The following is a 26,481-nucleotide window of genomic DNA, read 5'->3' as shown; positions in this document are numbered from 1 at the left end:
GTTGATTAATTTTAAAGACCTCACATTTCATCGAGGCTGTAAATAGATAAGCTGATGGGTGCCAGGCAGCTGGGGTTGCGTCTGACTGGGCCGCACGTGTGAGCCAGGTGGCCTCATTGGCAGATTCCTTCTTGCTTTCCAGTTTTATCCCTGACAGAGCATCTGGGTTGTATTTTGAGTAGGTCATGGGCTACTGATTAAGGTGGACTTTATTAAAGCCAGAATAGTTTTCAGACTTCGCGGGTGCTGTGAGAAGTAGGCAAACCTAGAGACCCATGGCCCTGGCTCTGCTGGGCTACGACCCCTGTCGCCTCTTTCCAGAGAGATGTGTTCCATGACATCGGGAGGGGCATCCTGGACAGTGCCTGGCAGGGCTACAACGCCACTCTCCTGGCCTACGGACAGACTGGCGCTGGAAAGAGCTACTCCATGGTTGGCTTTGGTGCCGACAAGGGTGTTATTCCAAGTGTGTGTGAAGAGCTCTTTGAGGCCATTGAGAAGCAGGAGCGAAGTCAAGACTATCAGGTAGGCATCACTCTAAAATCTCTTCTCTGAAGAATGACATTTTTTTAATTCATGTTGGGAACCTTCCCCACATGGAAGGTGTCAAGACTTTCACTTCAAGTTTTGTGGTCATTTTTAGATTTGAGAAGTTGGTTTTGTTTTGTTTTTTGTTTCTGTGTTTAGGAGACAAATGCTCAATATGCAGTTCAGGATGGCCTCGAACTCACTTTGTAGCCCAGGCTGGCCTCGAACTCACAGCAGTCCTCCTGCTTCAGCCTCCTGAATGCTGGGATCACAGGCGTGCACCGTGATGCCCAGCTGTTTTTTTTTTATTTTTGTTTTTCCTCTACTGAGGATTAAACTAAGGCCTCATGCATACTAAGCATACACCTACCACTGAAATACAGTCCCTCAGTATCTTTGTTAATTTTCCACACCAAAATGTTTATGTATTAACAAAATCACATTATAGGCAAAGATGTTGAATTTGTCAAGTTTTATAGAGGCAAATCCAAGGACATTTTTTAATGTTTTTTTTTTCAAGCTGGAGATGAAACCTAAAGCCTTACACCTCTGAGGCCAGTACTCTGCCACTGAGCTACAGCCCGACCCCATGGAATCGGCTTTAAAAGACACTTTGGGTGTCATAGAAGCAATCATTTAATTGCTGGCACTAACGAGTTCTTCTTGAGGTTGTAACACAAACATTACCTGTTAAAATTTACAGATTTCTTTGCCACATTCTTTTACCATAGTGGTGGACATGTTTTTGTTTAAATTGATTTGTTTTATTCCTAAATAAAGAATGCTAGTTTGTTGGGTTTTTGTTTTGGGTGCTGGGAATTGAACCCAGGATCTCGTTCATGGTAAACCCATGTTCTACCACTTCAGTCTACCCAGGACCGAAGAATTTTAGTTTGTTATTTGTTCTGGTGTAATTTCTTATTTGCTCTGGCACAAAAGATTCAAGATTCAGGTTTAGATTCAGGGAAGGTTTGTGGTATTTTCCAATGGTTAATGTCACCATTAACATGATTAGCCTGAAAATACGACAGTAAAATGACAATACCTGTAAGCATAGTGTCTAAATGGCAGAAGAAATTAAACTGGTGTTATGAAAATTCAAAAGTGCCTTCTCATTTTTCATTTTATTTTTCTGATTTTTTGTTTGGTATTTTGAGACCGGATGTCACTATGCAGCCCTAGCGGGCCTTGAACTTGTCGCAATTCTCCTGCCTCAGCCTTCCAAGTACTGGGATTTTCTGATTTTAAAAGGAATGTGTTTAAATTATAGCACAGAAATTACTCCTGATCTCATCGCCCAACTAAATACCATTATTCCTGTTCTCCTCCCTCCAAGATCGAACCTCGAGCCTTTGCGTTGAGCTACATCTTCAGCTCTTTTTTATTTTTATGTTTTATTTTGAGACAGGCTCTCACTAAATTGCTAACTTGCCCAGGTGGGGCTTGAATTTGTGATCCTTCTGCCTCAGCTTCCCAGGGCACTGGGATTACAGATGTGTACCATTATACCTTGCTTCTTAAATTTCTTTCAAGACAAGGTGTTGCTTAATCTGTTCAATCTGGCCTTGAAGTCACTGTGTAGCTCAGGCTGGCCTCAAACTCATGGGAACTCTTCTGTCTCAGCCTCCTGAGTGTGGGATTACAGATGTGTGCAACCACACCTGGCAGGTTCTTGTATTTTTAATTTTAAAGTTTTCAAAGTGATACAAGTACGGTTTAAGATCTCAAATATTCAAGAAAAAGGAAAGCATATGTTCACACAAAAACTTGTGCATGAAGCATAGTCAAAAAAGCCAAAAAGTGGGAACAACCCAAATGTCTATCAAATGATGAATAATAAATAAAATGTGGAATAGCCATATAATGGAATATTAATAGCCTTAAGGAGGAATGGAATTTTAGCACCCACTACATGGACAAAGGTCATGTATTGCTTGCTTGTATTTTTATGAAATGGTCAGAAACAGAGTCTATTTAGGTAGAAAGATTAGTGGTTCCTAGGGCTAGGGGTCGGGGGGAGGACGTAGAGATTGGGGAGTGCTGATGGGTTTCTTTGTGGGGGCAGTACTTTCTGAGCAGGCACTGAGGTGCTGCTTACACAGCTCTGTGAATCAAACCACCTCTCAGTATCCCTGGGGATTTGTCCCAAGACCACCAACTCCACAGCCCTCGTGGACCCCACATCTGTGCAGGTTCAGTCTCTTGTTACAGTAGCGTCTATTTCATAGAACCTGCATCCATCCTCCTACATACTTAAAATCACGCCTCAGGCACATACAATAACATAATTCAATGTAAATGTTACACCGCACTGGTTAGGGGAGAGATCTATGTTCAGTTCAGACACAATTTTTTCCAACCATTTTTGACCCGTCCTTGGTTTGACTCATAGACCTGTGGGTTTGGACTGTCAGTCAGATCCCCAAAACCACTGAATCATATCTTTAAATAGATGAACTGTATACAGACATTTCAATAAGGCGGTTTTAAAAACCACTCAGACAGTACTGAAAGCCTCATATCATGGAAAACACCAGCTTCTTGTCATCCCTGTCTCCTTCCATTGCTGCCTGGTTCCCATCTCCAGCTGCTCTGCTACCTATCCAGCTCCTATTTAAATGTAACATTGCCCTTTCTCTTCTTAAAAAGCCTTTTGGATAGTAACTATCATCTTTCCAACACAGTAGAAGACAATTTAACTCGGCCACACCCATAGCTCCCACCGCGATCCTTTCTCTCTCCCTATTCTTGCATAGTTGTGAGTTTTATTATAAATCTACACAGCCCCCAATTTATGAATATTCAGGTTGTGGACTTCAACAGATACCAACGGATTGTGCATTACATTTGAAGATTGGAACAAATTGCAGAAGTAGCTCCTGTGTCTGCTGGACATCGTGGCGGTTGTGGTGCTGTGTGTTCACTGCACAGTGCGGTAGTGTACAGCAGTACAGGGCTCAATCAGAGCCCAGGATGTCCGGAAGCAAGAGGAAAGCAGTGGTGATGTGATGGGGACCACAAGGATGTGCAAAGTGATAACCATGGAAACCAAAGTGGGCCTAGTTGAGAGACTGGACTGAGGTGAAAAGATGGTAGACGTCACTTGTTCTTATAACATGAATCATTCAACCACTGGCACAATTCTAAAGAACAAGGATGAGGTCATGGGGCACGTGAAGTCTGCTGTGCCTAAGTCACTTTGTGAGACTTAGGAGCAAATCTGAGTTACGAACCTCTTCCCAGAATGGAACACATTTGTAAATCTGGAAGTTACTTTAGTAATTAAGATTTTAAATTTATAATGATTTCTATCTGTGCAAGTGTTGTTGACTGCTGAATCCAGTAATGCACAAATCCATTCTATTCTTTGTTTTTCTTAGAATTTTTAGTAGCCTTTGACTTTTGTGTTATATCTATTTTCTATAAACTTGTTTCCTAAATGTTCTAAATCCCTGTCATATACTCTTTAGTAATATTTTCTATATCCCAGTCACATCAGCTTCGTATTTTCTTTGGTTCTCCCATTTTTATTGAGAAGGAGGGCTCTACTCTTCTTCTATGGCTTCAAGCAGTGTTTCCCCAGGTTTGTTGCAAATGCTATAGGGGAACTTTACTTCAACATTGTTCTTTCTTGGCTCCTAACTCTCACATACAGTGTATTCCCCCTTTTTGGCTTATCCTATCCTTTTGCTGCACTTTCCTCCAGAAAGGCTGCATTTGTCACACATTTGTTGGCGTCCTCGTAGCAGAAACTCTCTTTTCTTGCCTTCACACTTGCAGTTTCCCAGGATGGAACTGTATGTAGCTCTTTCCCATCAGACTTCTTTCCATTGTCTTCTAAGTTCCAGTGTCTCACCTGAGAAGTCTGCTGTACTCTGACTCCCACTTTCTGCATGTGATCTTTTTTTGTGTTGTCTCTCTTCTGCAGTTTGAGACCTTCTCTTTGTACTACTGATGTCCTCGTATGTCCTTCTCATTCATCATACGGGACACCCCGGGGACTCTTTATAAAGTGGAGATTCCTATCCTTCAATTCTGGGAAACTTTTTAAATATTGTTTCTCTTACCATTTTCTCCCCTCTGTGTCTTTTGTTTTCCTTTTTTGTAAATTCTAATTGGATTGTGAGCCTCACATTTTATAATTTTATTATCTTTTAGCACCTAATTTCAATTTCTTGTTCTTTTTCTTCTGCATTCTAAAAGACCCCTTCAACTATGTTCTTCTATATTGGCTGTCATTCATAAATTTAATTTACAAGTATCTTGTTTATTCTCTGTCTTTTTAAAAAATAAAATCTTTTTGTGGATTGTCTTTTTGAAGCTCTTAATTATAGTGTTTTTTAAAATGTTTTCTACACATTGCCAGTGTTCTCTGAGTTCTTCATAATTGTTTTGATCTCTATCATATTAGAGACTTTCCTTGTCTGTTAACCTTTGGCCATTTGGCCGGTTTTACATGAAACACTCTGAAGCTGGTGTGGGAAGCTCAATGGCAATGAGAGGTGATTGGAAAGCGCATCTCAGGGCAGCCAGCAGACCAGCTGGCCTTTCCATGGGTGTGAGGTAGCAGATTTCAGGCTTTTTTTTTTTTTCCTGAACTAAAAACACTCAGATTTTTCCAATCAATCCTGCTTAAGAGACTAGCAATAGTTTAGAACTAGCAATGGTCCAGAACCATACAATGATAAAAAAAATCTTTTCCTCTACATCTGGTCAGAGAGAGAGAGAGAGAGAGAGAGAGAGTGAGAAATTGAGACTGAATTTCATACATGTGTACTGTTATACGTACAGTATACATACATAGTGTTCTGTTTTAAATTTATACAAAGGACCTCTCCAGTGTCATTAAAAGTACTTGAGAACCCAGTGCATGTTGAAATAAGGGTCCAGTATATTTGATATTAGCTTTCTGTTTGTTGGGCATTTCTGTAATTTCCATGTCACATTTTCCTCTTTTAACAGAGTACTTACTTGTATTATTCTCTATGCAGGTCACATTCAGTATGCTGGAAATTTACAATGAACAGGTAACTGAGATTACATTTTCTTTTCTCTTTTTTTTTCTCCGGGGGTGGGAGGCAGTGTGGGGATCAACTCCAAGGCCTTGCACCTGCTAAGCATGTGCTCAGCCACCCACTTACACTCTTAACATTAGAGATTTTATTTTCTGACAGACTCGAGTGACTTTCTGCATCCTAATTAACCATCAGGGATTCCCAATCACTTATGCTTCAGAGCAGCCCTTAATCCCCAAATTGCTTCTCCAGCTTCATTTTAAGTCCTTTTATGTTCAGCCACATCAGTGGCAGGTATGTCTTTTCTCCTTCTCCTCCTCCTTTCATTCCTTCCTTCCTTGTTGGCAGGGCTGGAAGTAGAACCCGGGGCTTAGTAGATGCTAAGGCAAGTGCTTTACTATGGAGCTACATTTTTAGGACTTTCTAATATTTTATTTTGACTCAGGGTCTTCACTAACTCGCCAAGTTGTCCAGGCTGGACTGGAACATGTGCTCCTCCTGCCTCAGCCTTCCAGAGTGCTGAATAGGACAGTTACCTGACTATGACCATGCTCTGCTTCTCACTGGACAGGCTGAGGTCAGGATAGCTGTGTCCTGTCCTCTCCTGGGCTGGGGTGGAACTTGAACGGACCATGGCTCCCTCTGGGCTGCTTGAATCAGCTGCTTGCATTGTGCTTGCTTCTTGAGGACCACTGTGTCACGTTTCCCTTCCTGTGTTCATCAGTTCCCACGGCTCTTCCTCAGTGTCACTGCACAGTGAAATCCTTTCTCCTTCCTTGGCTGAGTCTTCTCATTGCTAAACCACATACGTATTACTTCCATTCTGCCATGTCCCCACGTTCCCAAGCACAGAATTTCTAAAAGCATCTTTTAAAGTCAGGTGACTGTGGATACTGAGTGTCTTGCCCGCTCCATGTCCAGCCCTGACCATGTCAGCCAGCTCTTCAGGGCCCTCCCGGCCAGCGTTTCCTGAGCGCGGACTATGCGCTAGGATCTGTGTGAACAATCATGACCCTCTGTTTAGGAATTTGCGGTTAGGTTAAAGTACTTACGAATGATAAAATCACATTTTATACAATTTTTAAAATTTTTAAAGTTAGCCTTCTGGGCGGGGGATGTGTGGCTCCGTGGCCTGAGTGCCTGCCTGGCAAGCATAAGGTCCTGAGTTCAAGTCCCAGTACCAAAAACATAAATAAATAAATAAGCCCTCTATTTTCACTAGTTACAACCAATTTTCCTGTCTTCTTGCTTACCTGTTTCCCTGTTTTTCAATTAGTTTATTTATGAGGCTGTTTGGTACCTACAGTATTTATTCATTCATCCAGTAAATATGTACTGAACACTTACTATATTGTAGGCAGTAAAGTTGTCTTGAAATTTACGGGTTTTTTGTTCCATTTCTATAGATAAGAGATTTGCTCTCTAGAACCAAGAAGCCTGGGGGGCTAAAAGTCAGGGAAGATCAGAACATGGGCTTTTACGTGGAAGGTCTGACATCTGTGCCTTGTGAAAACTATGCACAAATTGAAAAGCTGATGGAACAAGGAACAAGAATCAGGACCACAGCTTCCACCAACATGAACGCCAGCAGCAGCCGGTCCCACATGGTCACCACCATTCAGTTCAAGCAGGTGAGTCCAGTGAATGCCCTAGTCCTGCCTCCCCGAAGAAGCCACCTCTGCCAAGGTTCCTGGTGCCATCATGTAGTGGATGCTACAGAGTCTTTCCAGATCTGACCCCTGGGTTAAGGTGGCCATGTCTAAACTACAAGGTCAGAAACAAGAAAAAGGGAGGAATCTGCCTCCCACCCCAACACCCATGCCCTGTCCTGGTCTACGTTAGCCCATTGTGGATGGCAGGGCGGTCATCTATCCTTGCACCCCTCAAGATACTGCGGTACCTTTTTCTTTTCTGGAGGTACTAAGATCAGTTCTTTGGAACCAAGGAACTGACTGAGTAAACCAACTACTAAATGTTTGAAACAAGCACTCCACGAAGTAAAGTCTTTGGTAAACCAGGCTGAACTATTTTTCTCCACATTCCTTGGTGGGTATCATTGAGTGAGCTATACAATATCCTCAGCTTGATCTAGAAATGATTATTCCAAGTTCTGTGCGAATGTACAGTTAGCAATGATTGTACCACCTCTGTCCTCCAAGTCACAGTATCAGCAATAAATGAAATGGTGATCAGTGAAAATTATCTTGCACTCACCAGAGTAATGGACACACACTGATTGTGTCTGAATCTTTCATTTAACAGTTCCAGGACTTCTGAGAAATAATTTAATCTCTCAGTTTTCTCTCTTGTAAAATGGTATGAATAGTTTTCTTCCCAGGAAAATTTAGAGGCTTAATTGAGATACTGCATTTTAAAGAACTTTGTGAATGTTTAAGTGCTATTCACTTGCCTTTACAAAGTAAAACACATCAACTTTTACATATGGGGAAACTATATATGAGGCCAGGCGTCTCAGCACTTGCTGTAACCCCAGCTGCTCAGGAGGCTGAGACAGAGGATGGCAAGTGTGAAACCAGCCTAGGCAAATAAGTGAGACCCTGCCTTAATAACAATTCAAAAAGAGCTGGAGATGTAGTTCAGGTTTAGAGTACTTCCTAGCATGTTCCACGCCCTGGGTTCAATCCTCACTACCAAAAAACAAACAACAGTGCCTGTGCATGCAGTTTGCTATGTTATTTTTAACTTCTGATTTTAGGGGTAAAGAAAGTTGAATATTTAGCACCTGCCATCCTCTTGAATGGTGTCAGCAGAACACCTCACACTGTACACCAGGCACATGTTAGAGCCGTTGCATCTGTCATCTTGAACCCCACCCCCAACATTTCAGTAATGTAGTGCTGTTACCATTCTACAACTGAGTTGGCACACAGAAAAGTTCAGGCAACACAACCTACAGAATTCTAAAATTTATGTTCATTTTACCACAGGAGGATTCAATCCTGAATGGTTACTTATTTTGCAGATTTCTTTTTTAAAAATTTTATTTAAAGAGAAAAAACAAAACAGAAAAAGGGTAGAAATAATACATAATTTCCAAAAAAAGACAGTAAAAAGTCACTAGTTGGTAAATTACGTATTGTCCTCTTAGAAATAGTTGTTCAGGTTACAAAAGTAAAGCATACAAAGTAGACATTCAAACAGTGAGTCTGCAAATAGTTCTGTTCAACAAAACATGTAATATGGTCATCAATCTGACACACTTAAACATACATGCAGTAATGTCCTTTAGAGCACTTTCTTTTCCTCTCTTTTTTACAATAGCAATTTACACATTTTGGGTTTTATTACTCCTACATTCTTTATTACTTTTTACACTAGAAACACAATGTGATATTTGTAAATACGATTCTTATTTACTTCAATAATGAGGATAATCTCAAGTTGTCTCCATTTGCCTATGAAGGACTCAAGATCATCCCTTATTAGTAATAGTCCACTGTATAAAAATACCACATCTTTTTCATCCACTCTGTGGTTTATGGGCATCTTTGTTGTTTCCAAGATTTAGCTATTACAAATTGTGCTGCTATGAACATGGGTGCACGTATATCACTGTGACATGACCTTTTCAGTTTATCTGGGGAAATACCCAGGAGGGGAATAGTTGGATTGAATGGAACTTCCAATCCTAGTCTTCTGAGAATTCTTCATACTGATTTCCATAGTGGTTGCACCAGTCTACACTGCCTCTAATAGTGGAGCGGGTTTCCCTGCAGCCTCGCCAACATTTGTTATCAGTTGATTTCTTGATGGCAGCTATTCTTTCCAGAGTGAGATGAAATCTCAATGCTGTTTTAATTGCATTTCTCAGACGAGCACTGATGGAGAACATTTCTTCATGTATTTATTTGCCATTTGTATATCTTCATCTGAAAACTATGTGTGTCCGTCCAGATGCCCATTATTAGAGAGGGTCTTTGAATTTGATGGGCTTGATGTTTTTCAGTTCTTTATATATTCTGTATATAAGTCCTCTGTCTGAGGGATTGATTGCTGGCTAACATTCTTTCCAATTCTGTGGGTTTTTCTTTCACTCTGTTGGTGATTTCCTTAGAAGTGCAGAGACTTTTCAATAATATGAGATCGAAGTTGTGATTCTTTGAAGTGTTTCCCATGCAGTTTGTGTTTTGTTCATGAATTCTCTGTCTACTCCTATGTCTCCAAGACTTCTACCTACCTTGTCTTCCTGTAGATTTAGTGTTTATGTTTTAATATTTAGGTCTTTGATCCATTTAGACTTTGTTTTTGTGCATGATGATAGGAATGGATCTATTTTCAGTCTTTGACATGTGGAGAGCCAATTTTTCCAACACCATTTATTAAAGAGGCTAGCCTTCCAGTGAACATGTTTAGCCCCTTTGTCAAATGTCAGGTGGTTGAGTGTCTTTGTAGTTGTGCTTGCATCTTCTAATCTGTTCCCTTGATCCTCAGGTCTATTTCTTTGCCAGTACCATGCTGATTTTATCACTATAGCTTTGTAGTATAGTTTCAAGTCAGGAATTGAGATGCCTCCTGCCTTGCCTTTGTTGCCCAGAATTGCCTTTGCTGTTCTAGGTTTCTTCTGTTTCCAAATGAATTTTAGGAGTGTTTTCTCCAGATCTGTGAGGTATGTTAATGGTACTTTGATTGGGATTGCATTAAATCTGTATAACAGTTTTGGGAGTATGGCCATTTTCACAATGTTGGTTCTTCCTAGTCAAGAGCAAGGAATATCCTTCCATTTTCTAATATCCTCTTCAATCTCCTTTTTTAGTGTAGCATAATTTTCAGCATATAGGTCTTTTACATTCTTAGGTTGATTACTAAGTATTTCATTTTTTTAGATGCTATTGTGAAGGGCGATATTTCCATAATTTCTCTCAGTGAGTTTTTTATTTTTGTACAGGAATGCTATTGATTATTTTTTTATATTTTTACAGGTACTGAGGATCGAACTCACAACCACAGGATTGCAAGGCAGGCGCTTATGCTGCTGAGCTAAATCCCCAGCCCCAGGAATGCTACTGATTTTTGAGCATTGACTTTGTATCCAGCTACACTGCTGAATTTGTTTATTACCTCTAGTAGTCTTTTAATGGAGTTTTTTGGGTCTTCTATATACAGTATCATGTCATCTGGAAATAGTCATAATTTACCTTCGTCCTTTCCTATCTTTATTCCTTTTATTTCTCTCTCTTGTTTGATTGCCCTGGCTAGTATTTCCAGAACTGTATTGAATAGCAGTGGTGATAGTGGAACCCTTGTCTTGTTCCTGATTTTAGAATGAAAGCTTTCAGTTTTTGTCCATTTAGCATAATATCTCATAGATGGCCTTTATGAGATTGAGGTAGACACCATGTATTCTGAGTTTCTGAAGGATTGTTATCATGAACGTGTGTTGAACTTTATCAAAAGCTTTTTCTGCATCTATGGAGATGACCATGTGGTTTTTGTTTTTGGCTCTGTTGATGTGTGGTATTACATTTATTGATTTGCATATGTTAAACCATCCCTGCGTTACTAGAATGAATCCCACTTGGTCTTGATGTATAATCTTCTTGATGATTTGCTACATTCTATTTGGCAGTATTTTATTGAGAATCTTTGCATCAATGTTCATTAGTGAGATTGGCCAATAGTTCTCCTTTTTGGATGTATGTCTTTCTCTGATTTTGCTATCAGAGTACTGCCTCCAGGTACTTGCCTCCAGGAATGATTTAGGGAGGATTGCTTCCTTTTCAATTTCATTGAAGAGTTTAAGGAGTATTGGAATCAAATCTTCTGTAAACTTTTTGTAGAATTCAGCCATGAATCCATCAGGACCTTGGATTTTCTTTGTTGGTAAGTTTTTAATTACATTTTCCATTTCAATAGCTGATACTGGGTTATTCAAAATTTCTAAATCGTCTTGTTGAGCTTTGTAGTTAGTATGTTTCTAGAAATCTGTCCATTTCCTCTGTGTTTTCCATTCTATGAGTAGAGATTTTCAAAGTAGGTATTCATGATCTTTTGAATTTCCATAGGATCTGTAATAATTTCCCCCTTTTCAGTCCTTATTGTGTAAATTTGGGTATTTTCTTTCTTTTTTCTTGATCAGGTTAGCTAGAGGTTTGTCAATTCTGTTTATTCTCTCAAAAAAACACCAGCTTTTTGATTCATTAATTCTTTGTATTGTTTTTTTTTAGTTCAATTGCATTTATTTCTGCTGTAATTTTTACAATTTCCTCTCTTCTATGAGCTTTGGGTTTAACTTGCTCTTCTTTTTCTAGAAGCTTGAGATGAAGCATTAGGTTGTTTATTTTGCTTCTTCTGTTTTCTTGATATGACAATTAATTGCTATATATTTCCATCTTAAGACCACTTTCATTGTATCCCACAGATTACAGTATGTTATTCCTGCATTTTCATTGAATTGTAGGTATTGCTTTATTTCTTCTTTAATTTCATCTGTAGCCCACTGGTTGTTCAGAAGGTTGTTATTTAATTTCCATGTATTTATGCAGGTTTTGCAATTTCTCTTGCCATTGGTTTCCAATTTTAGTGCACTATGGTTAGAAATTACTCATGGGATAATTTCAATACCTTTGAAGTTACTTAAGAATGTTTTATGGGAAAATATATGGTCTATTGTGGAGAATGTCCCATGCACAGCTGAGAAGAATGTGTGTATTCTGATGTGGTTGGGTGGAACACTGTAAACATCTACTAAGTCCAGTTGCTCACAGGTATGATTTAATTCTATTATTTCTTTGCTGACTTTTTTGTCTAGTTGATCTATTTCTTTGTAACAATCGGGTATTAAGGTCTCCTATTATAATTGTGTTCTTGTATATTTGGTTTTTCATGCCCACTAGTATCTGTCCCATTAGTATCTGCCCATTAGTATTAGTCTTATATAGTTGGGTGCTCCTGTTTTTGGTGCATATATATTTATAATTGTTAGTTCTTCCTCTTGAATTTTTCCACTAACGAGTATGTAGTGACCTTCTTTATCTCTTTTAATCATTTTAGGTTTGAAGTTCATGTTGTCTGAAAATAGAATAGTTACCCTTGCTTTTTTCTGGGTTCCTGTTGCATGAAATACTGTTTTCCATCCTTTGACTTATAATCTATGAGTGTCCTTTTGGGTCAGATGTTTTTCTTGTACACAGCATATTGTGGGATCATGTTTCTTGATCCAATCTGTCAGCCTATTTCTTTTGATAGGTGAATTGAGCCATTTACATTTATGGATACCACTGATATGTACTGGCTCGACATTGCCATGTTATTTTCCAGTTGTTTGCTTTCTGCTTTTCCCTCTTGTTTAATTGCTTGTCCTACCTGGTGGTTTCTTTCTGTTGTTTTGGGGATTGTGGTCATTTTTATCTCTATCTAGTATGTCTTTCAATATTCTTTCTAGGGTTGGTTTGGTAGACATGAATTTTTTCAGTTGTTCTTTGTCCTGGAAGTATCTTGTTTCTCCATTAAATTTGAATGAAAGTTTTTCTGGGTACATCAGTCTGGGTTGAAAGTTGTTTCTTTGAGAGTTTGAAATATCTCATTCCAAACTTGTCTTAACTTGAGGGTTTGTGTTGAAAAGTCTGCTGTGATTCTAATGGGCATTCCTTGATAAGTGAGTTGTGTCTTTTCTCTAACACCTTTTAGTATTCTGTTTTTATGACTTATGTCTGAGATCTTCTTTATTATATGTCTCAGTATAGATGTATGTGGATTGTGGTTGTTTGGTATTCTGTTGCCTCATTTATCTGCATATCAGATTTTTCCCCATGTTTGGGAAATTTTCTGTTATTACTTCTATGAATATTTTAGTTATGTCATTTGCATTGACTGCACCTTCACTGATGCCTATTAATCTTACATTGTTACTCTTGGCATCATCTTGAAGCGGCTGGATTGTCATTTCATGCTGCTTTGTTATTTTTAAAAGTTCTATCCTTTCATAATCACTAATTGTAATCCTGTCCTCAAGGTCTGAAAGTTTCATTTAAACAGTTTTGCCAGCTTTAATAGAATTTTTTTTTTGTTTCTTGCATGACTCTGAGTTTGTTTCATGAATTCTGCTTGTTTTTTGTATTGCTCAAAGTTTCAGTTTCACATGCTCCTGTACTTTTTTCTCAATTTCTTCTTTAACTGCACTCAGCAACTCTTGTAAAGTTGTTATTTCTATCTTTACATGGGAGAGTACTTCTAACTTGATTTCCTCTATAGCTTCATAGAGTTGTTTTTTTTTTTATTCACTCACTATCTTCTCAGAAATTTCCAGTGTATTGCAAAAGATCATTACAGAAATGGGAAGGGGTGACTTCCAAGAGAACATGGTAGATAGATAACAGCAGCTATGGAGGCTCTCTGAGATAGCCAGCTTAGATTCCAGGAATGTCACCATGTGGGGAGTCCTAAGCAGGGGAGATATACCCTGCCAACCCAGAAACGAACTAAGCTGAGAGAAACCAACTGAAAATGCAATCCCAGTTCTATGACTGGAACTAAAATCTCAGTGCTAAAGCGGGAACCTGTGCCTCTGGAAACCGTGGCTTGAATTTCCTGGCTCCACTCCTGCATCTGAATCAGCACAGCAGGGATAGAGACGTGAAAGCTCTGAGAGCAGGAATTGGTGAACCAAATTGAGAGCATAGCTGGCGGGGAGCCCTGCATCGACCTGCAGTGAGTGAAAGGAATGGGGACCCTTCCATAGACTCGAATATTCTGGGACTGGGCAGACTAGCTGGAACAGGATGCTGTAGTGACTTCAGTCACATATTCCCTTCTCAAGCAGGATTGGTGGGGAGCACTTGACTTGGGTGATACCATGGACTGAGACCCAGTAGGCTAGCACAAACCAGGTCCCTGCACCTGGCAGTGGACCCTAATGCAGTGAAGCCTTCAGCAGGTTGACTGACCTGGAGGGGCGGGCTAAGCATGGGCTGCCCAGGTCTGTGTCTCCCTAGTACACTGCAGTGGGTGGGAACACCTAGCCGGCACAATTCAAACTAACTGTAACCGACAAAGAAAGAAACTGGGCCTCCTATATATGCTTGTATGGATGGAACAAAAAGTATGGGAAGAGGGAACAACAAGAAAGGGTCCTCAGTCCCCAGACCTGAGAACACTGATCCAGGAAAGGTAAATGCAAAGGAGAATGAGGACAGAAAACATGCAATATCAGGCATGGCACCAATAGACATAAAGCAATATCTCTGGGACATCATAGATCAGTTCAAAAGTGAAGTATTTAACCAAATAAAGCAAGATATAAATAGAATAGTTAAAGAAATGCTAAGCACTTCCCAAGAAAAAAACAAATGGTGGAATGGAAAAACAGAAAAAAAGGGGAGAAATTTGATGGAGAAAATAGAGAAACATAGAATACATGAAGCAGGTTCAAAGAGATTACCAGGAAACTAAAAACTCTATTGAAAGCTGGCATAACAGCTTGAAAGAAACTAAGGATAGATTATCTGAACTGGAGGACAGATTTGTAATGTGGGAGCATGAAAGGAAAAACTTCTTAAAAATAACAAGGAAACAAGCAGTAGCAATACAAAGGCTAGAAGATGATAAGAGGATCTATAACTTAAGAATTAAGAATGTAAAGGAAGAAGCAGGGATACAAACAAATGAACTGCAAAGGCTGTTCACAGCAATAATCAAAGAGAACTTCCCTAATATGGGAAAAGGTAAAGATACTCAGATCTATGAGGCATACAGGACCCCAGCCACCTACAACCCAAACAGAACAACACACAGGCATATAATAATCAAAATTCCAGAAATCCAACATAAGAGCAGAATATTAAAAGCTGTCAGAAACAAGAAACAGATCACTTACAATGGAACACACATCAGAATTACAGGAGACTTCTCGGCACAAACCATCAAATCATGAAGAGCGTGGGACAAAATAATTCAAACTTTGAAAGATAATAACCTCCAGCCAAGATTGAGATATCCTGCACAAGGCTGTCCCTAGAAATTAATGGAGAAACAAGGTGCTTCCAGGTTAAAGAGAAACTAGGGGAATTTGCAACCACCAATTCAACTCTACAGAGAATACTGGAGGATATTCTAAAAAAGGAAAATACCAAGACTTCATAAATAGTGGCAGAGAGGCCACAATGAATGGAGCAGAAAGCAAAATGAAGAAGACAAACTGACAAATAATGATAGAAAAAGAGCTCAACAGAAATGAGGCAGAGAAGGTTGGATGGTAGGAACAGCTATTTTGGAGAAAAGACATCATAATAGCTAGTGCTGATTTAATATCATCTTGTTTTGAAGTCCCATCAAGCTTTTGTTCTTCTGTCTCCTTCAGTCTTAACATGTTGTATCTTATTGGATTTTATTATATGTGATAATATAAACAAAAACTTTTATAGACAAGGAGATAATACAGAAACCATTGTTCATTTTCTGTTAGTTGGTTCTAAATACCCTGTAATACTGTCATTCTCTTGAATAGTTTTACATTGTCTTGATATGTTTGATGCTGCAGTATACAAAGTTATACTCAAAGATTTCAAGGAAAGAGACACTATGGTAACTACTTTTATGTTGGGATATCTTGTGGTAAAAAACTATTTTGCTTAAATTGCTATGTTTTGACCTGTGCTATTTTGTTCTTATGTCCTCTTTTATCTCAATCTCCTTTTTTATTATTTATTATTTTATTTTTATCTTTTTAATTAAGGGAAAATAAATAAATAATAGCAGGATATACTATAGTAACCCACTTTGATTTCCTATTAACTTGATTTGAAATTCTGTATTGCTCTCACCATCTTGTTTTGATTGATTTTACTCTATTCTGTTTCGCTTGATAGTACCAAGTTTGAGAGTACAGGCAACAACTGTGAAGGCAATAATATTCACTATGATGCCCATTCTAGTTTGACTATTATCTTCTTTTGAAGTCCTGTAATGTCTCCAATGTTTTAGTTTTATTGATTTTGTTCTTTACTGTATTGTTCAAGTTTATTATAACTGATGATATAGGCATTCTTTTTAAGATAGCAAGAGGCATTATGGTAACCATTGTTGGTCACCTTGTATTCCGTTTTTACATCATGTACTAATGTCCATCCTTTTGACTGACTCTGTTTTGTTATGTCACATTTGGTTTTATTCTCTTAAAAAAAAAAAGCAATAAGAACTGTGGGAGTAATAAAACCCAAAAATGTGTAATTGTCATTGTAAAAAATAGAGGAAAAGAAAGTGCTCTAAAGGATATAACTGCATGTATATTTAAGTGTATAAGATAGATAACCATATTACTGAGTTTTTGTTGGATCATTGAACAGAACTGTTCGCAGTCTCACTGTTTGAATGCCCACTTTATATGTTTTAATTTTGTAATTTGAACAACTATTTCTAAGATGACAATATGTAATCTATTAACTAGTGATTTCTTACTGTTCATTTTTTTTGAAATTCTGTATTACTCGAACCTTTTTTCTGTTTTTTTTTTTTTTCTCTCCTTAAATAAAATTTAAAAAAAAAAAAAAGAAATGGGAAGGGGCAGGTGAGGCTGTTAGCCCTGGTGATACAGGACTGTACAATGTCATTGTAAAGAGAATTTTAAATGAGAAACCTCATTTTGTTATATTCAAAACTACATCTAGAAGAACCATTTAAGCATGTGTGCTAAGGTGACTTCCAGTGCAGCATACAGCATTCTAACAGAACTTCTGGGTGCACTTCTACAGGTTTTTCCAGACAGAGCTCTTACCAAACAATCCAGCATCAATTTGGTGGATCTAGCAGGCAGTGAAAGACAGAAATCTTCAGGATCTGAGGGAGACAGACTGAGGGAAGGATCACGAGTTAACCTGAGTTTAACCAACTTAGGAAATGTTATCAGGTATGTAATCGGTGGATAAGCATTATTTCTTGGTTGTGCACAGTGGTGCCTACCTGTAATCCCCAGCTCAGAAGACTGAGGCAGGGGGATCTCAAGACCAACCTGGGCAACTTAGCAACACCCTGCTCAAAACAAAAAGACAAAAAGGGTTAGGGATTGTCTTAGTCACTTCCTTGTTGTTGGGACAAAACACTCCCAACTTAAAAGGAGGAAAGTTGTGTTTGGCCTTGTGTTTCAATCTGTATTTCTCAGGTTTAAACAAGGAGTGGCAGGATGGAGCCTGGGCAGAGGAAAGCTGCCCACAGTACGGTGACCAGGAAGCAGAAAGAGAATAGAGGGGCTGGGGAGGGAGACACACCTTTCCATGCCATCCCCCTAGGAGCCTGCCTCTTCTGACCAGCTCCACCTCCTAAGAGCAAGTCAGCTGTAGGGTCTTCGTAACCTAGTCATCTTCCCAAAGGCCCACCTCTGGGTACATGAGGCTTTAGGGAGACCTCACAGATCCAAACCACAACATGCCATCCCTGGCTCCCAAAGGGTTCAAGCACATTGCTTTATGCAAAATGAATGTAGTCCATTTCTAAGTGTCATCAAAGTTAACAGTTCTAGCATTGTTGAAAAGTCCAACTCCAAAGTCTCCTCTGAGACTCAAGGCATTCTTTATGCTGTGATCCCTTGTAAAAAGCAAAAATAATGTTGAACACTACCAACATATGAGTACAGGGTAAACATTCTTATTCAAAAGGGGAGAAATAGGAGGATAGAAAGGAATGGGACCAAAGTAAGACCAAAACCCAGAGGGGCAACATTAAATCCTATAATTCTCTGTCCAGCACAAGCAAAGATGTAAATTCCAAATGGCTTGGGCTGTCCTGCCCCTACAGTGTTGCTAGTTACAGTCCTCATGACTTCTCTCTTGGAGTGGCTTCATTCACTGCCTGCAGGTTCTCTGATGTTCCATTTCTGACTTTTCCAGCTTCCGAGGATCTCCACTAAAGTTTGTTTCCCATCATTGTGGCCCTAGGCTGCAACCCAGATCGTTTCTTCTGAACTAATTCACTAATTCCAGCTACGGCAGCATCTAAGCTACTGTTAATCCCAACCATGGCACTTTTCATTTTTGTCTTCTTTCCTACAAGATTGGTTTATTTTGTTTTCCCATAAGTTCTTTTAATTTTATAGATTTCTTTTTCCCTTCTTGTGATTGTAATTTCTTACAAATGAGATTTCCTCCTTTCTTTTTGTTTCCTTCAATGCCAACACTGTTTTGTTTTGTTTGAGACAGGGTCTTGCTATGTTGCCCGGGCTGACCCCAAAGTCCTGGGCTCAAGTAATCTTCCTGCCTTGCCCTCCCAAGCAGCTGGGACTACAGGTGCGGCCCCCTCACCAGGGCTCACACTGCCTTCTTTGTAGTCCCCTAGAGCAGGACGGGGACTTCTCCTTCCCTTCTATAAAGGAAGTGTGAGCAAAAGACAAGAAAAGGACTTCCTGCCACTCCTGGATCCTGCCTTCACACCACTGGTCCTGCACAACTGAACCACACAACCCCTTCCTGGCTTAGTGTGCCAGCTTCTTGGTCCCAGCTTCCTTCTCTGGTCCCCGTTTCCCCAGCACTCCCAGAGAGGCAGTGGCGGCCTGTGCTCTCTTGCTTTGGCATCTCTGCACAGAAATGTCTCTGCTCCTCTTCTGTGTTGTCAAGTTTAAAGGGGTCCAAGAGAATTTGTGGGTGGTTGCTGACTTATCCCCAGGGAGGCTGGCTTCTTCCTGATGCCCTCTACTAAGTTACTCTTTTATTTCCTTCCCATCCAGTGCTCTGGCTGACGCTGCCCTGAGGAAGAAAGTCCTGCACATTCCCTACCGGGACTCTGTCCTGACCAAACTGCTCCAGTCAGCTCTGGGTGGGAACAGCAGAACTACTCTGGTAAAGTCACTCTCTTACCGCATTTTAGACTGATCTAGTTATTATGACTATTGACATTGCCATTATGATTGAAGTTCCTCTCAATGCACATGCTGCTTGTTTACCTCTTCACAGATCACCTCGTGCCCCCTGGTACCTTTCTAATGCAGTGACCAAATAAAGCTTTTCTGTTAGTAAGTCTAATTTTGAATTTGTTCTTTCCTGTAATTTTCAGGAACATATATTACTTTTTGTTTTGTTTTTGCAGTGCTGGGGATGGAACCCAGGGCCTGGTATGTACTAGACTCCACTCCAGCCTGGAGCATAGATTATTTTTATTACCAGAAAAAACCAAATGATTTAGAACCTAACCTTGGCAAAATCACGCCACTCTCAACCAGCAGTCACCTCCTGGGGAGATTGGACATCAGTTCCTTAGGAAGCAGGCATACCATCAGGAGAGCCACCCAGTCTGTCACCCTCACAAAGCCTCCAGACCATCTGCACGGAAAGCCTGCCCTGCCCCCAGAGGGCTCCGGAGTTAAAATCAGGGCTTTTTGTCCACCAGCTGCAGAGAGAGACAAACCCAGGCAAACTCTGCCTCCCATGGGGTCCTATTGAAGAGAGCCATGCTGAGACCTGGGAGACTACCTCTTCCAGCAAACCCACAGTAAAACACATCCTTAATCTTTTAATCTTGCCTATTTAAAATAATTTGAAAATTATTTGGTTATTGGTTACCATGGAGCTCCATGGGCCATCCCTCAAGGACCTGCAATAAAACTTTGCCCTTAGGGGCTGGGGTGTAGCTGTCTGGTAGAGCACTCAGCTAGCATGCCCGTGGGGTCCTGGGCTCACCCCAGGGTGTCAGTGTCACCCCACTCTGACAGCAGCAGCAGCACAAGGCCCACAACACACCCTCTGAACATTAGGCTAAAATTGAACAGGTCTAATGAGGTGCCTACAAATCACCTGAGACTATGAGGCCAGCAGGATCACGTTTAGGTGAACACAACAGCAAGATGATCCCTGCAAGACTGGAAAGGGCTGCCCGAAAGCATTAGTGTGTTTTAATTATTGTTGTTCTGATTTGTGTGGGGGTTTTCTGCTGGGAATTGAAGGAAAGGTCTGTGTATGCTAAGCATGTGCTGTAACACTGAGCTACAGCCCAGCCCCCATTACAATAATTTAACAAAGAACGCTAGAGAGAGGAGGTGAGAGGTGATCACTATCATATCAGGAAACAAATAAAACAGGTTCTGCAAGGCCACTCTCCAATCTCCAGAGTCTCCACAGCACCAGTCCCAATTTTATCGCAGATCTTGAAATCTCGTTGCCTTTATTTCTAAAGTGGAGCTAGTAACAATGGCCCCTGAAAACACTTCTGTGCTAAGTGAGACGATAAAAGTGAACAAGTTTTAAAGCTACAGAGTAGCCGAGTTTGGTGGTGCATGCCTGTAATCCCAGCTCCTCAGGAAGCTGAGCAGAAGGGCGGCAAATTCAAGGCCAGTCAGGAAATTTAGCAAGATTCCATCTCAAGATAAAAATTGTAAAATTTTACAGTTTTATTGGGGATGCAGCTCAAGGCTTCCTGGATTCCGTCTCCATACTGAACACAAAAAAAGATTATAGACTTCTTTGCCAGGCTGAGGGTCCAGGTCCACAAACCATGTGCTGCCATGAGGACAGGTAAGACACCATCCCGATCACCAGTAGTGAGCCTGCCCACCTCCGAGTCATCAAAAAGTTTCCAACTGGAGAAGTTTGTTATCCACATTCTAGAACCATGACTCCAAAGTCAACACTCAGACTTGAAACCCTAGATATGGCTGGGGAGGCATGAGCAATTCTTAATTGATTTTTGCATTGCTAACTTAAACAAATCTCTGGAATCCCTGAGAAAGTCGCTGAGGACTCAACACTGAGAACAGTTTAGTTCTAAGGTCAGCGGCATGAGGGTTAGAGTTAGTTCATCAGAGGCGGACTCAATCTCCAGCTCGGCCAGTTATTATCCGGGGGTTGTGGAGGGTATTATTTTTCTCTATGCTTTGTTTTCTGGGTTATAAGGTTTGAACAATCCTGTAAGTTATAAGATACAAAACTGTTCTATTTAGCTGTTTTCACAACATCAATAGTAACAAAGCCCTATATGAATAGTAAAATCTGCAAGGGATGTTTTCACAGATCGCAGCCATAAGTCCCGCTGACATCTGCTATGAGGAAACTTTATCAACACTGAGATATGCTGAAAGGTATATTTATGAATATTTCTTTACTATGGTGGTTCTGTATTGGGCAACCTTTTCCAGGGTGCTCTTGCTTGATAGGCTGGCCTGTGGGCTGAGGATCCAGGAGGAGAAAACCAAAGTGAGGTGTAACAGAGAAGCAAATGGAAAGAAAACAAATGAGAAAAAAAGTGATTCTGTCCCTCAAGTCCTAAATAAGAGAGGAGTCGTGGGCTCAGATGTGAGAGACACAGGTGCCAAACCCCTTGTGATTTGTTTCATGTCTCCCTGTAGTTTGCTGCCAAATACGTGACTGTTCCCATAGTCCCCTTACACAGGGAGAGAATATAGCCAGACAGGGAGGATCTGGGCTAATAATAAATGAAGAGATAAGCTTCCAGGGACTCCCTTTGAACGAGCCAGCATCCCCTTCGCTTGGTCAGCTCATGTGACTGGATCGGTGCAGGGATTATACTCTTTGGAAAAGGCCTGGATGTCTTAGATGCCTCTTCACTGGGGGAGACTGTCACCGCCTGCTTGCTTACTGTCTGCCTGGCCTGGAAAATGCTCTGGCAGGCCGCTGGCCAAGCTGTGCTCCTGCTCTTCAAGGCCAGCACCTGCAGTTCATCCCACACCCCTGCTGCTCCTGAGCGCTGTGAGAAAGGCAAGTGTCACTGTGGGCGGAAACCTGCCCTACAAGGTCCCCACTCCTCCTTCCCACACCAAGCAGAGACTGAGGAGCCGTCCCTGCAGCTCTGATCAAGGCAGAGTGGAGCAGGGCTTCTCACCCTGCATTCCAGGAGCTTGGAGTCACAGGGAAATGAAGATTATTTTCCAGTCCTCGATGTCACTTATCTCAGGGCTTGTAAGTCACACAGATCAGCTCAGGCAGCTCTGTGACCCCAAAAAGAGGTTGAGCCTCTAACCTTCTTCTCCTTCACATACTGAGGGGCCGAACCATTCTTCCCTGCTTTGTTCTGCTTGGCATTCAAGGGATGCTCAGAAACAAGGGGTATGATTATGCTACCAAGTGATCTCCTCTCCTGCTAGTCTTCCCTTCACTGTCTTCTCAGTTTGTCACTTGTGTCTGTGTGACACCTTCATTCTCACCCCGCACATCACAGCCTCACTGCTTCACATCATTTGACATTTTCTTCCAGCAATGCAAACTCGGATCTCTTGGTTGAATATCTGTTTGCACAGTATCTAGAATGCTGGTTTTCTCCCTGCCTATCACATGCACATGTATTAGTAGCAGTTTTTTTGCAGGAGAGGCGGTGCCACAGAGGAGAGAAGCAGGTTTGCTGTGGACTGTGTAACTTGGGCCAGCCGTGCTAGTGACTGTTTCAGTCTTTCCTGTGTAAAATCAGAGGAGAGAAGCTGCCAGACTTAGCAAATGAAAATATAGGACGGTGGCTAGAACTGTGGTTCAGAGACAGAGCATATGCTTTGCATGCATACTGTCCTGGGTTTGATCCCCCCAACACATGCTAGGGGCTCCAATAAAGAATTACTTGTGTTTTAGTAAAGTATGTCCTGTGCAATATTTGAAGTATTTCATGTGTTCTCTGGTGATACTGGAGAGGAATGAACCCTCCTGACCTGGGGACATGGCAGAACAGTGACTCACAGCTCTAGGGTTTCAGTTATTCCAGCAAAGGTGATTGTACAGATTCTCAAATAACAAAGTGTGTTTGGGCCTCAGGACACCCAGGTCCAGCACACTCCAGCTGAACCACATGTTTGTTTGAACCATGCAAATTACTGATGTCGCTTTCAGTCTTCATGGTTTAGTGGAACTGGAATTGGGCAGGATGGAATCTCTGGTGACCAGGCAGAGACAGGCTCCCACGATACGTGGCCTCTGAACACACTTCTGCTGCTCTGGGTCTGGTGGTTCCACTGAGGCCACAAAGGAAACTGAGTGTTTGTCTTTGCTCATTAAAGGGCTAAAAAGGTCCGGAACAAAGCTGTTGTCAACACCTGCACACTGTCAAGAGAGTCAAGGGCAGAGAATGACAAACTGCTGCTCAGATGTGGAGACTCTGGAGTGGCAGGTAAACTGAGTCAGCTAAGTTCAGTCTATGGCTGGAGCAAGGAGCTGGTTAATGCCCAGGAGCTGCAGCTGGAGGGACTGGGCCTGGAGCTGGGGAGGGACTCCTGGGTGGAACAGGAGGGAGTCCAAGGGCAGGTGGGAGGGGCCGCTGCGGCTTTATTCGAGATATTTTGGCTTACCTTTAAAAAGCCAAATAGAAACTTTATTTTGGACAATGAAGACTCACAAGCAGTTACAAGAAGTAATAGCCCTGCCTTTTAAAACAGTCATTTCAGTTTCTTTCTTTGCCATTTTATTTGAGATCATCACTTCTACCAGGACTGCGGGTTTCCTTCATACGCTGTATGTGGAGGCTAGCGTTTGACGTTTATGGCTTCTGTAGTTAAATGAAGTGGTTGTCCAGGGTACATCAGCAGCCACCACTTCTTATAGTGCTTGCCTGGTGACTGGGTTCCCCACAGACCAGCTGAATCAGAACCTCAGGCTAGTGTGGGGGGCCAAGCTGTGTGGGTCTAGCGAGTGTGGGTCCTTGCTTCAGTAATAATGGAAATGAAAACCAAAGCAACAGCAGGTATTTACATGCAAAAGTTTAAAGTAGAAAGTAAGAGAAAAGACAGAAAGGGCTGCAGTTTGGGAATAGAGTGGGACCCAGATCAAAACAAAAGGCCCAAAATGTGATGCGGGACTGAGGGGAGATAAGATCTTGTTGGTCATTATCTCTGATTTTGCAGCTCTGGAGAATCCTTATGACTTGAAAGGCAAATCTGTTCCCAAGAGACAGTTGCTTTTGCTTGGGAAGGGGGCAGCCCCAGTTTGCAGAGCTTTACCAGAGTCCAAGGCTACTGCTTGTTTTAAGCCTGGCCAGAGACTTCTAGATACCCATTCCAGGGATTCTGGAGGAAAGGGTGACAGCGAAATGTTTACAGTCTGAAGGGAACAAGCTAGATAAAGTCAGAGCTAATAAGCCTATCAGATTTTAGGTAGGCGTTCTTTAGGTGACTAACCCGCCTACCTGCCTAGTTAAGCAGAGATGCGAGCTGACATTTTATAGTGATAAAGGAGGCAGATACAGTGTGAGGTAGAGAGGCCAAGGTTAATCCCATTTTTAGTGACCAGTTGGGCGTCTGTGAAGAGTCACTGTTTCTTTGCAAAAAGCAGAAGAAAATACAAACCATGTTATTAGTGAGTACCAGTTGAATTTATCCTCTGTTCTACTTCAGTGGTCACCAAAGGTTTTATTTTCTTATCTAGTTTATTCTTGAAGACAGTAAGTTGAGGGCATCGTGGTTATAATGTTGAACCTGTTTGGTGAGGGTTGGTAAAATCAGGAGGCTGAAGGACTGGAGAAGAGTACATATCATACTTTTAATGAGTAATAGATCCTGAATTAAGGCCCTGGAGCACACCTGCTCTTTGACTTTGAACGTCTCTAACTCTGCCTCAAATGTCTGTTAAAGTGTACAGGCGATTCAATTGCATGATCATCCAGAATCGCTGCTTTAAGTTTTCAGTTCAGCACCATGGAGATATACAAGACATACAAGTGGAATATACAAGATACAGGATGGGAAATCTCAATATAGAGCAAAGGTTTAAGTTTTAAAAATTATTACAGTAAAAGACACATTACCATTAATCCCCCACACAATATTCCCCTCACCTTGGACACACTTATCCCATAACTCTTTTTATTAGTACATATTTTTAGTACATAAAGATTACATTCATTGTGAAGTTGGTACATGTTCTTAACACATCCTAATTCTTTTTGTTCCATTACTTTCTCGCTTAGCTAATTTTTCACTAACCTCCCTCCTATTCTTTCCATCTCTTTTTTTCCTATTATCTTTTATTTTGAGTTTTAATTATATTTTGGTTTCTCTGTAAGAAAAAGCATGCAGTATTTAAGCTTATGTGTCTTATTTCACTTACTATTGTATGATTTCTCAAGGGACATTCATTTTCCTACAAATTATTCAAGTTTATCCTTCTTTATGGAAGCATAGTCCTCAATTGGGTACAAATAACATTTTCTTTGTTCATTCATCTAGTAGTCGACATATTAGGCATCTTCCAAGGTTGAGCTATTATGAATTGTGCTGCTATAAACATGGATATGCATGTATCACTGTAATATGATAATTTTAACTCTCTTGGGAAGATATCTAGGAGGCGAATAACTAGGCTGAATGAAATGTCATCTTTAGTTTTTTGAGGAATCTCCGTAATATTCCCATAATGGCTGTACTACTTTATATTCCCACCAACAACATAGGAGGGTCCCTTTGTCTCCACAGCCTAACCAGCATACATTGTTAACTGATTTCTTGATGATAGCTGTTCTTTCTGGAGTGAAATGAAATCATAGTGTTACTTCGATTTGCATTTTCAAATAGTGAAGTTGAACATTGTTTCATACATTATTGGCCATTTGTATTTCTCCTTCTGAGAAATGCCTGTTCATTTCAGGAGCCCATTTTTTGATTGGGCCTTTTATTTTAGGGGAAGTTCTAATTTGGGGGGATTCTTTATATATTCTTAATATTAGTTCACTGTCCAAAGAAAAACTGTCAACGTATTTCCATTTTTCCATTTCTCTTTCTTCTCCTGGCCGTTTCCTTTGCTTTTTGGGAGTTTTTTTTTTTCAAATTGGATATGATTCATCCTGTTGATTCTTGGTGCAACTGGAGTTCTGTTTAGCAAGTCTTTGCCTATGCCTATGTCTTTAAGAGTTTTACTGATTTTATCTTCCAGCAGATTGTTTCTATTGGATATTTGATGCATTTTGATTTTAATTTACATGGTAAGAAATATGAGTCTAGTTCTAGACTCAATTTCTGCATTTGAATAGCCAGGTTTCCCAGCACCATTTGTTGAAGAGACTTTACCTTTCCTCC

At 40.7% G+C, this 26,481-nt stretch overlaps 1 protein-coding gene across 1 annotated transcript in view; it reads left to right on the top strand.

The window, feature by feature from the left end:
* The window catches only part of LOC101787984 (kinesin-like protein KIF28P), an 83,946-nt gene that overhangs the window by 15,666 nt on the left and 41,799 nt on the right, over positions 1 to 26,481 (top strand). The window contains exons 3-9 of the mRNA XM_063236773.1: positions 322 to 525; positions 5,520 to 5,555; positions 6,950 to 7,174; positions 17,249 to 17,403; positions 19,213 to 19,324; positions 21,488 to 21,555; positions 23,476 to 23,585. Coding sequence (XP_063092843.1) covers positions 322 to 525; positions 5,520 to 5,555; positions 6,950 to 7,174; positions 17,249 to 17,403; positions 19,213 to 19,324; positions 21,488 to 21,555; positions 23,476 to 23,585 — 910 coding nt within the window. The remainder of the gene's footprint in view (positions 1 to 321; positions 526 to 5,519; positions 5,556 to 6,949; positions 7,175 to 17,248; positions 17,404 to 19,212; positions 19,325 to 21,487; positions 21,556 to 23,475; positions 23,586 to 26,481) is intronic.

Source organism: Cavia porcellus, unplaced genomic scaffold (genome assembly GCF_034190915.1).
Source record: "Cavia porcellus strain 051 isolate PalLab524CR breed Dunkin Hartley unplaced genomic scaffold, mCavPor4.1 scaffold_26, whole genome shotgun sequence".
Lineage (NCBI taxonomy): Eukaryota > Metazoa > Chordata > Mammalia > Rodentia > Caviidae > Cavia > Cavia porcellus.
Note: the sequence above shows the minus strand (reverse complement) of the source record. Positions and strands in the feature narration are given on the sequence as shown.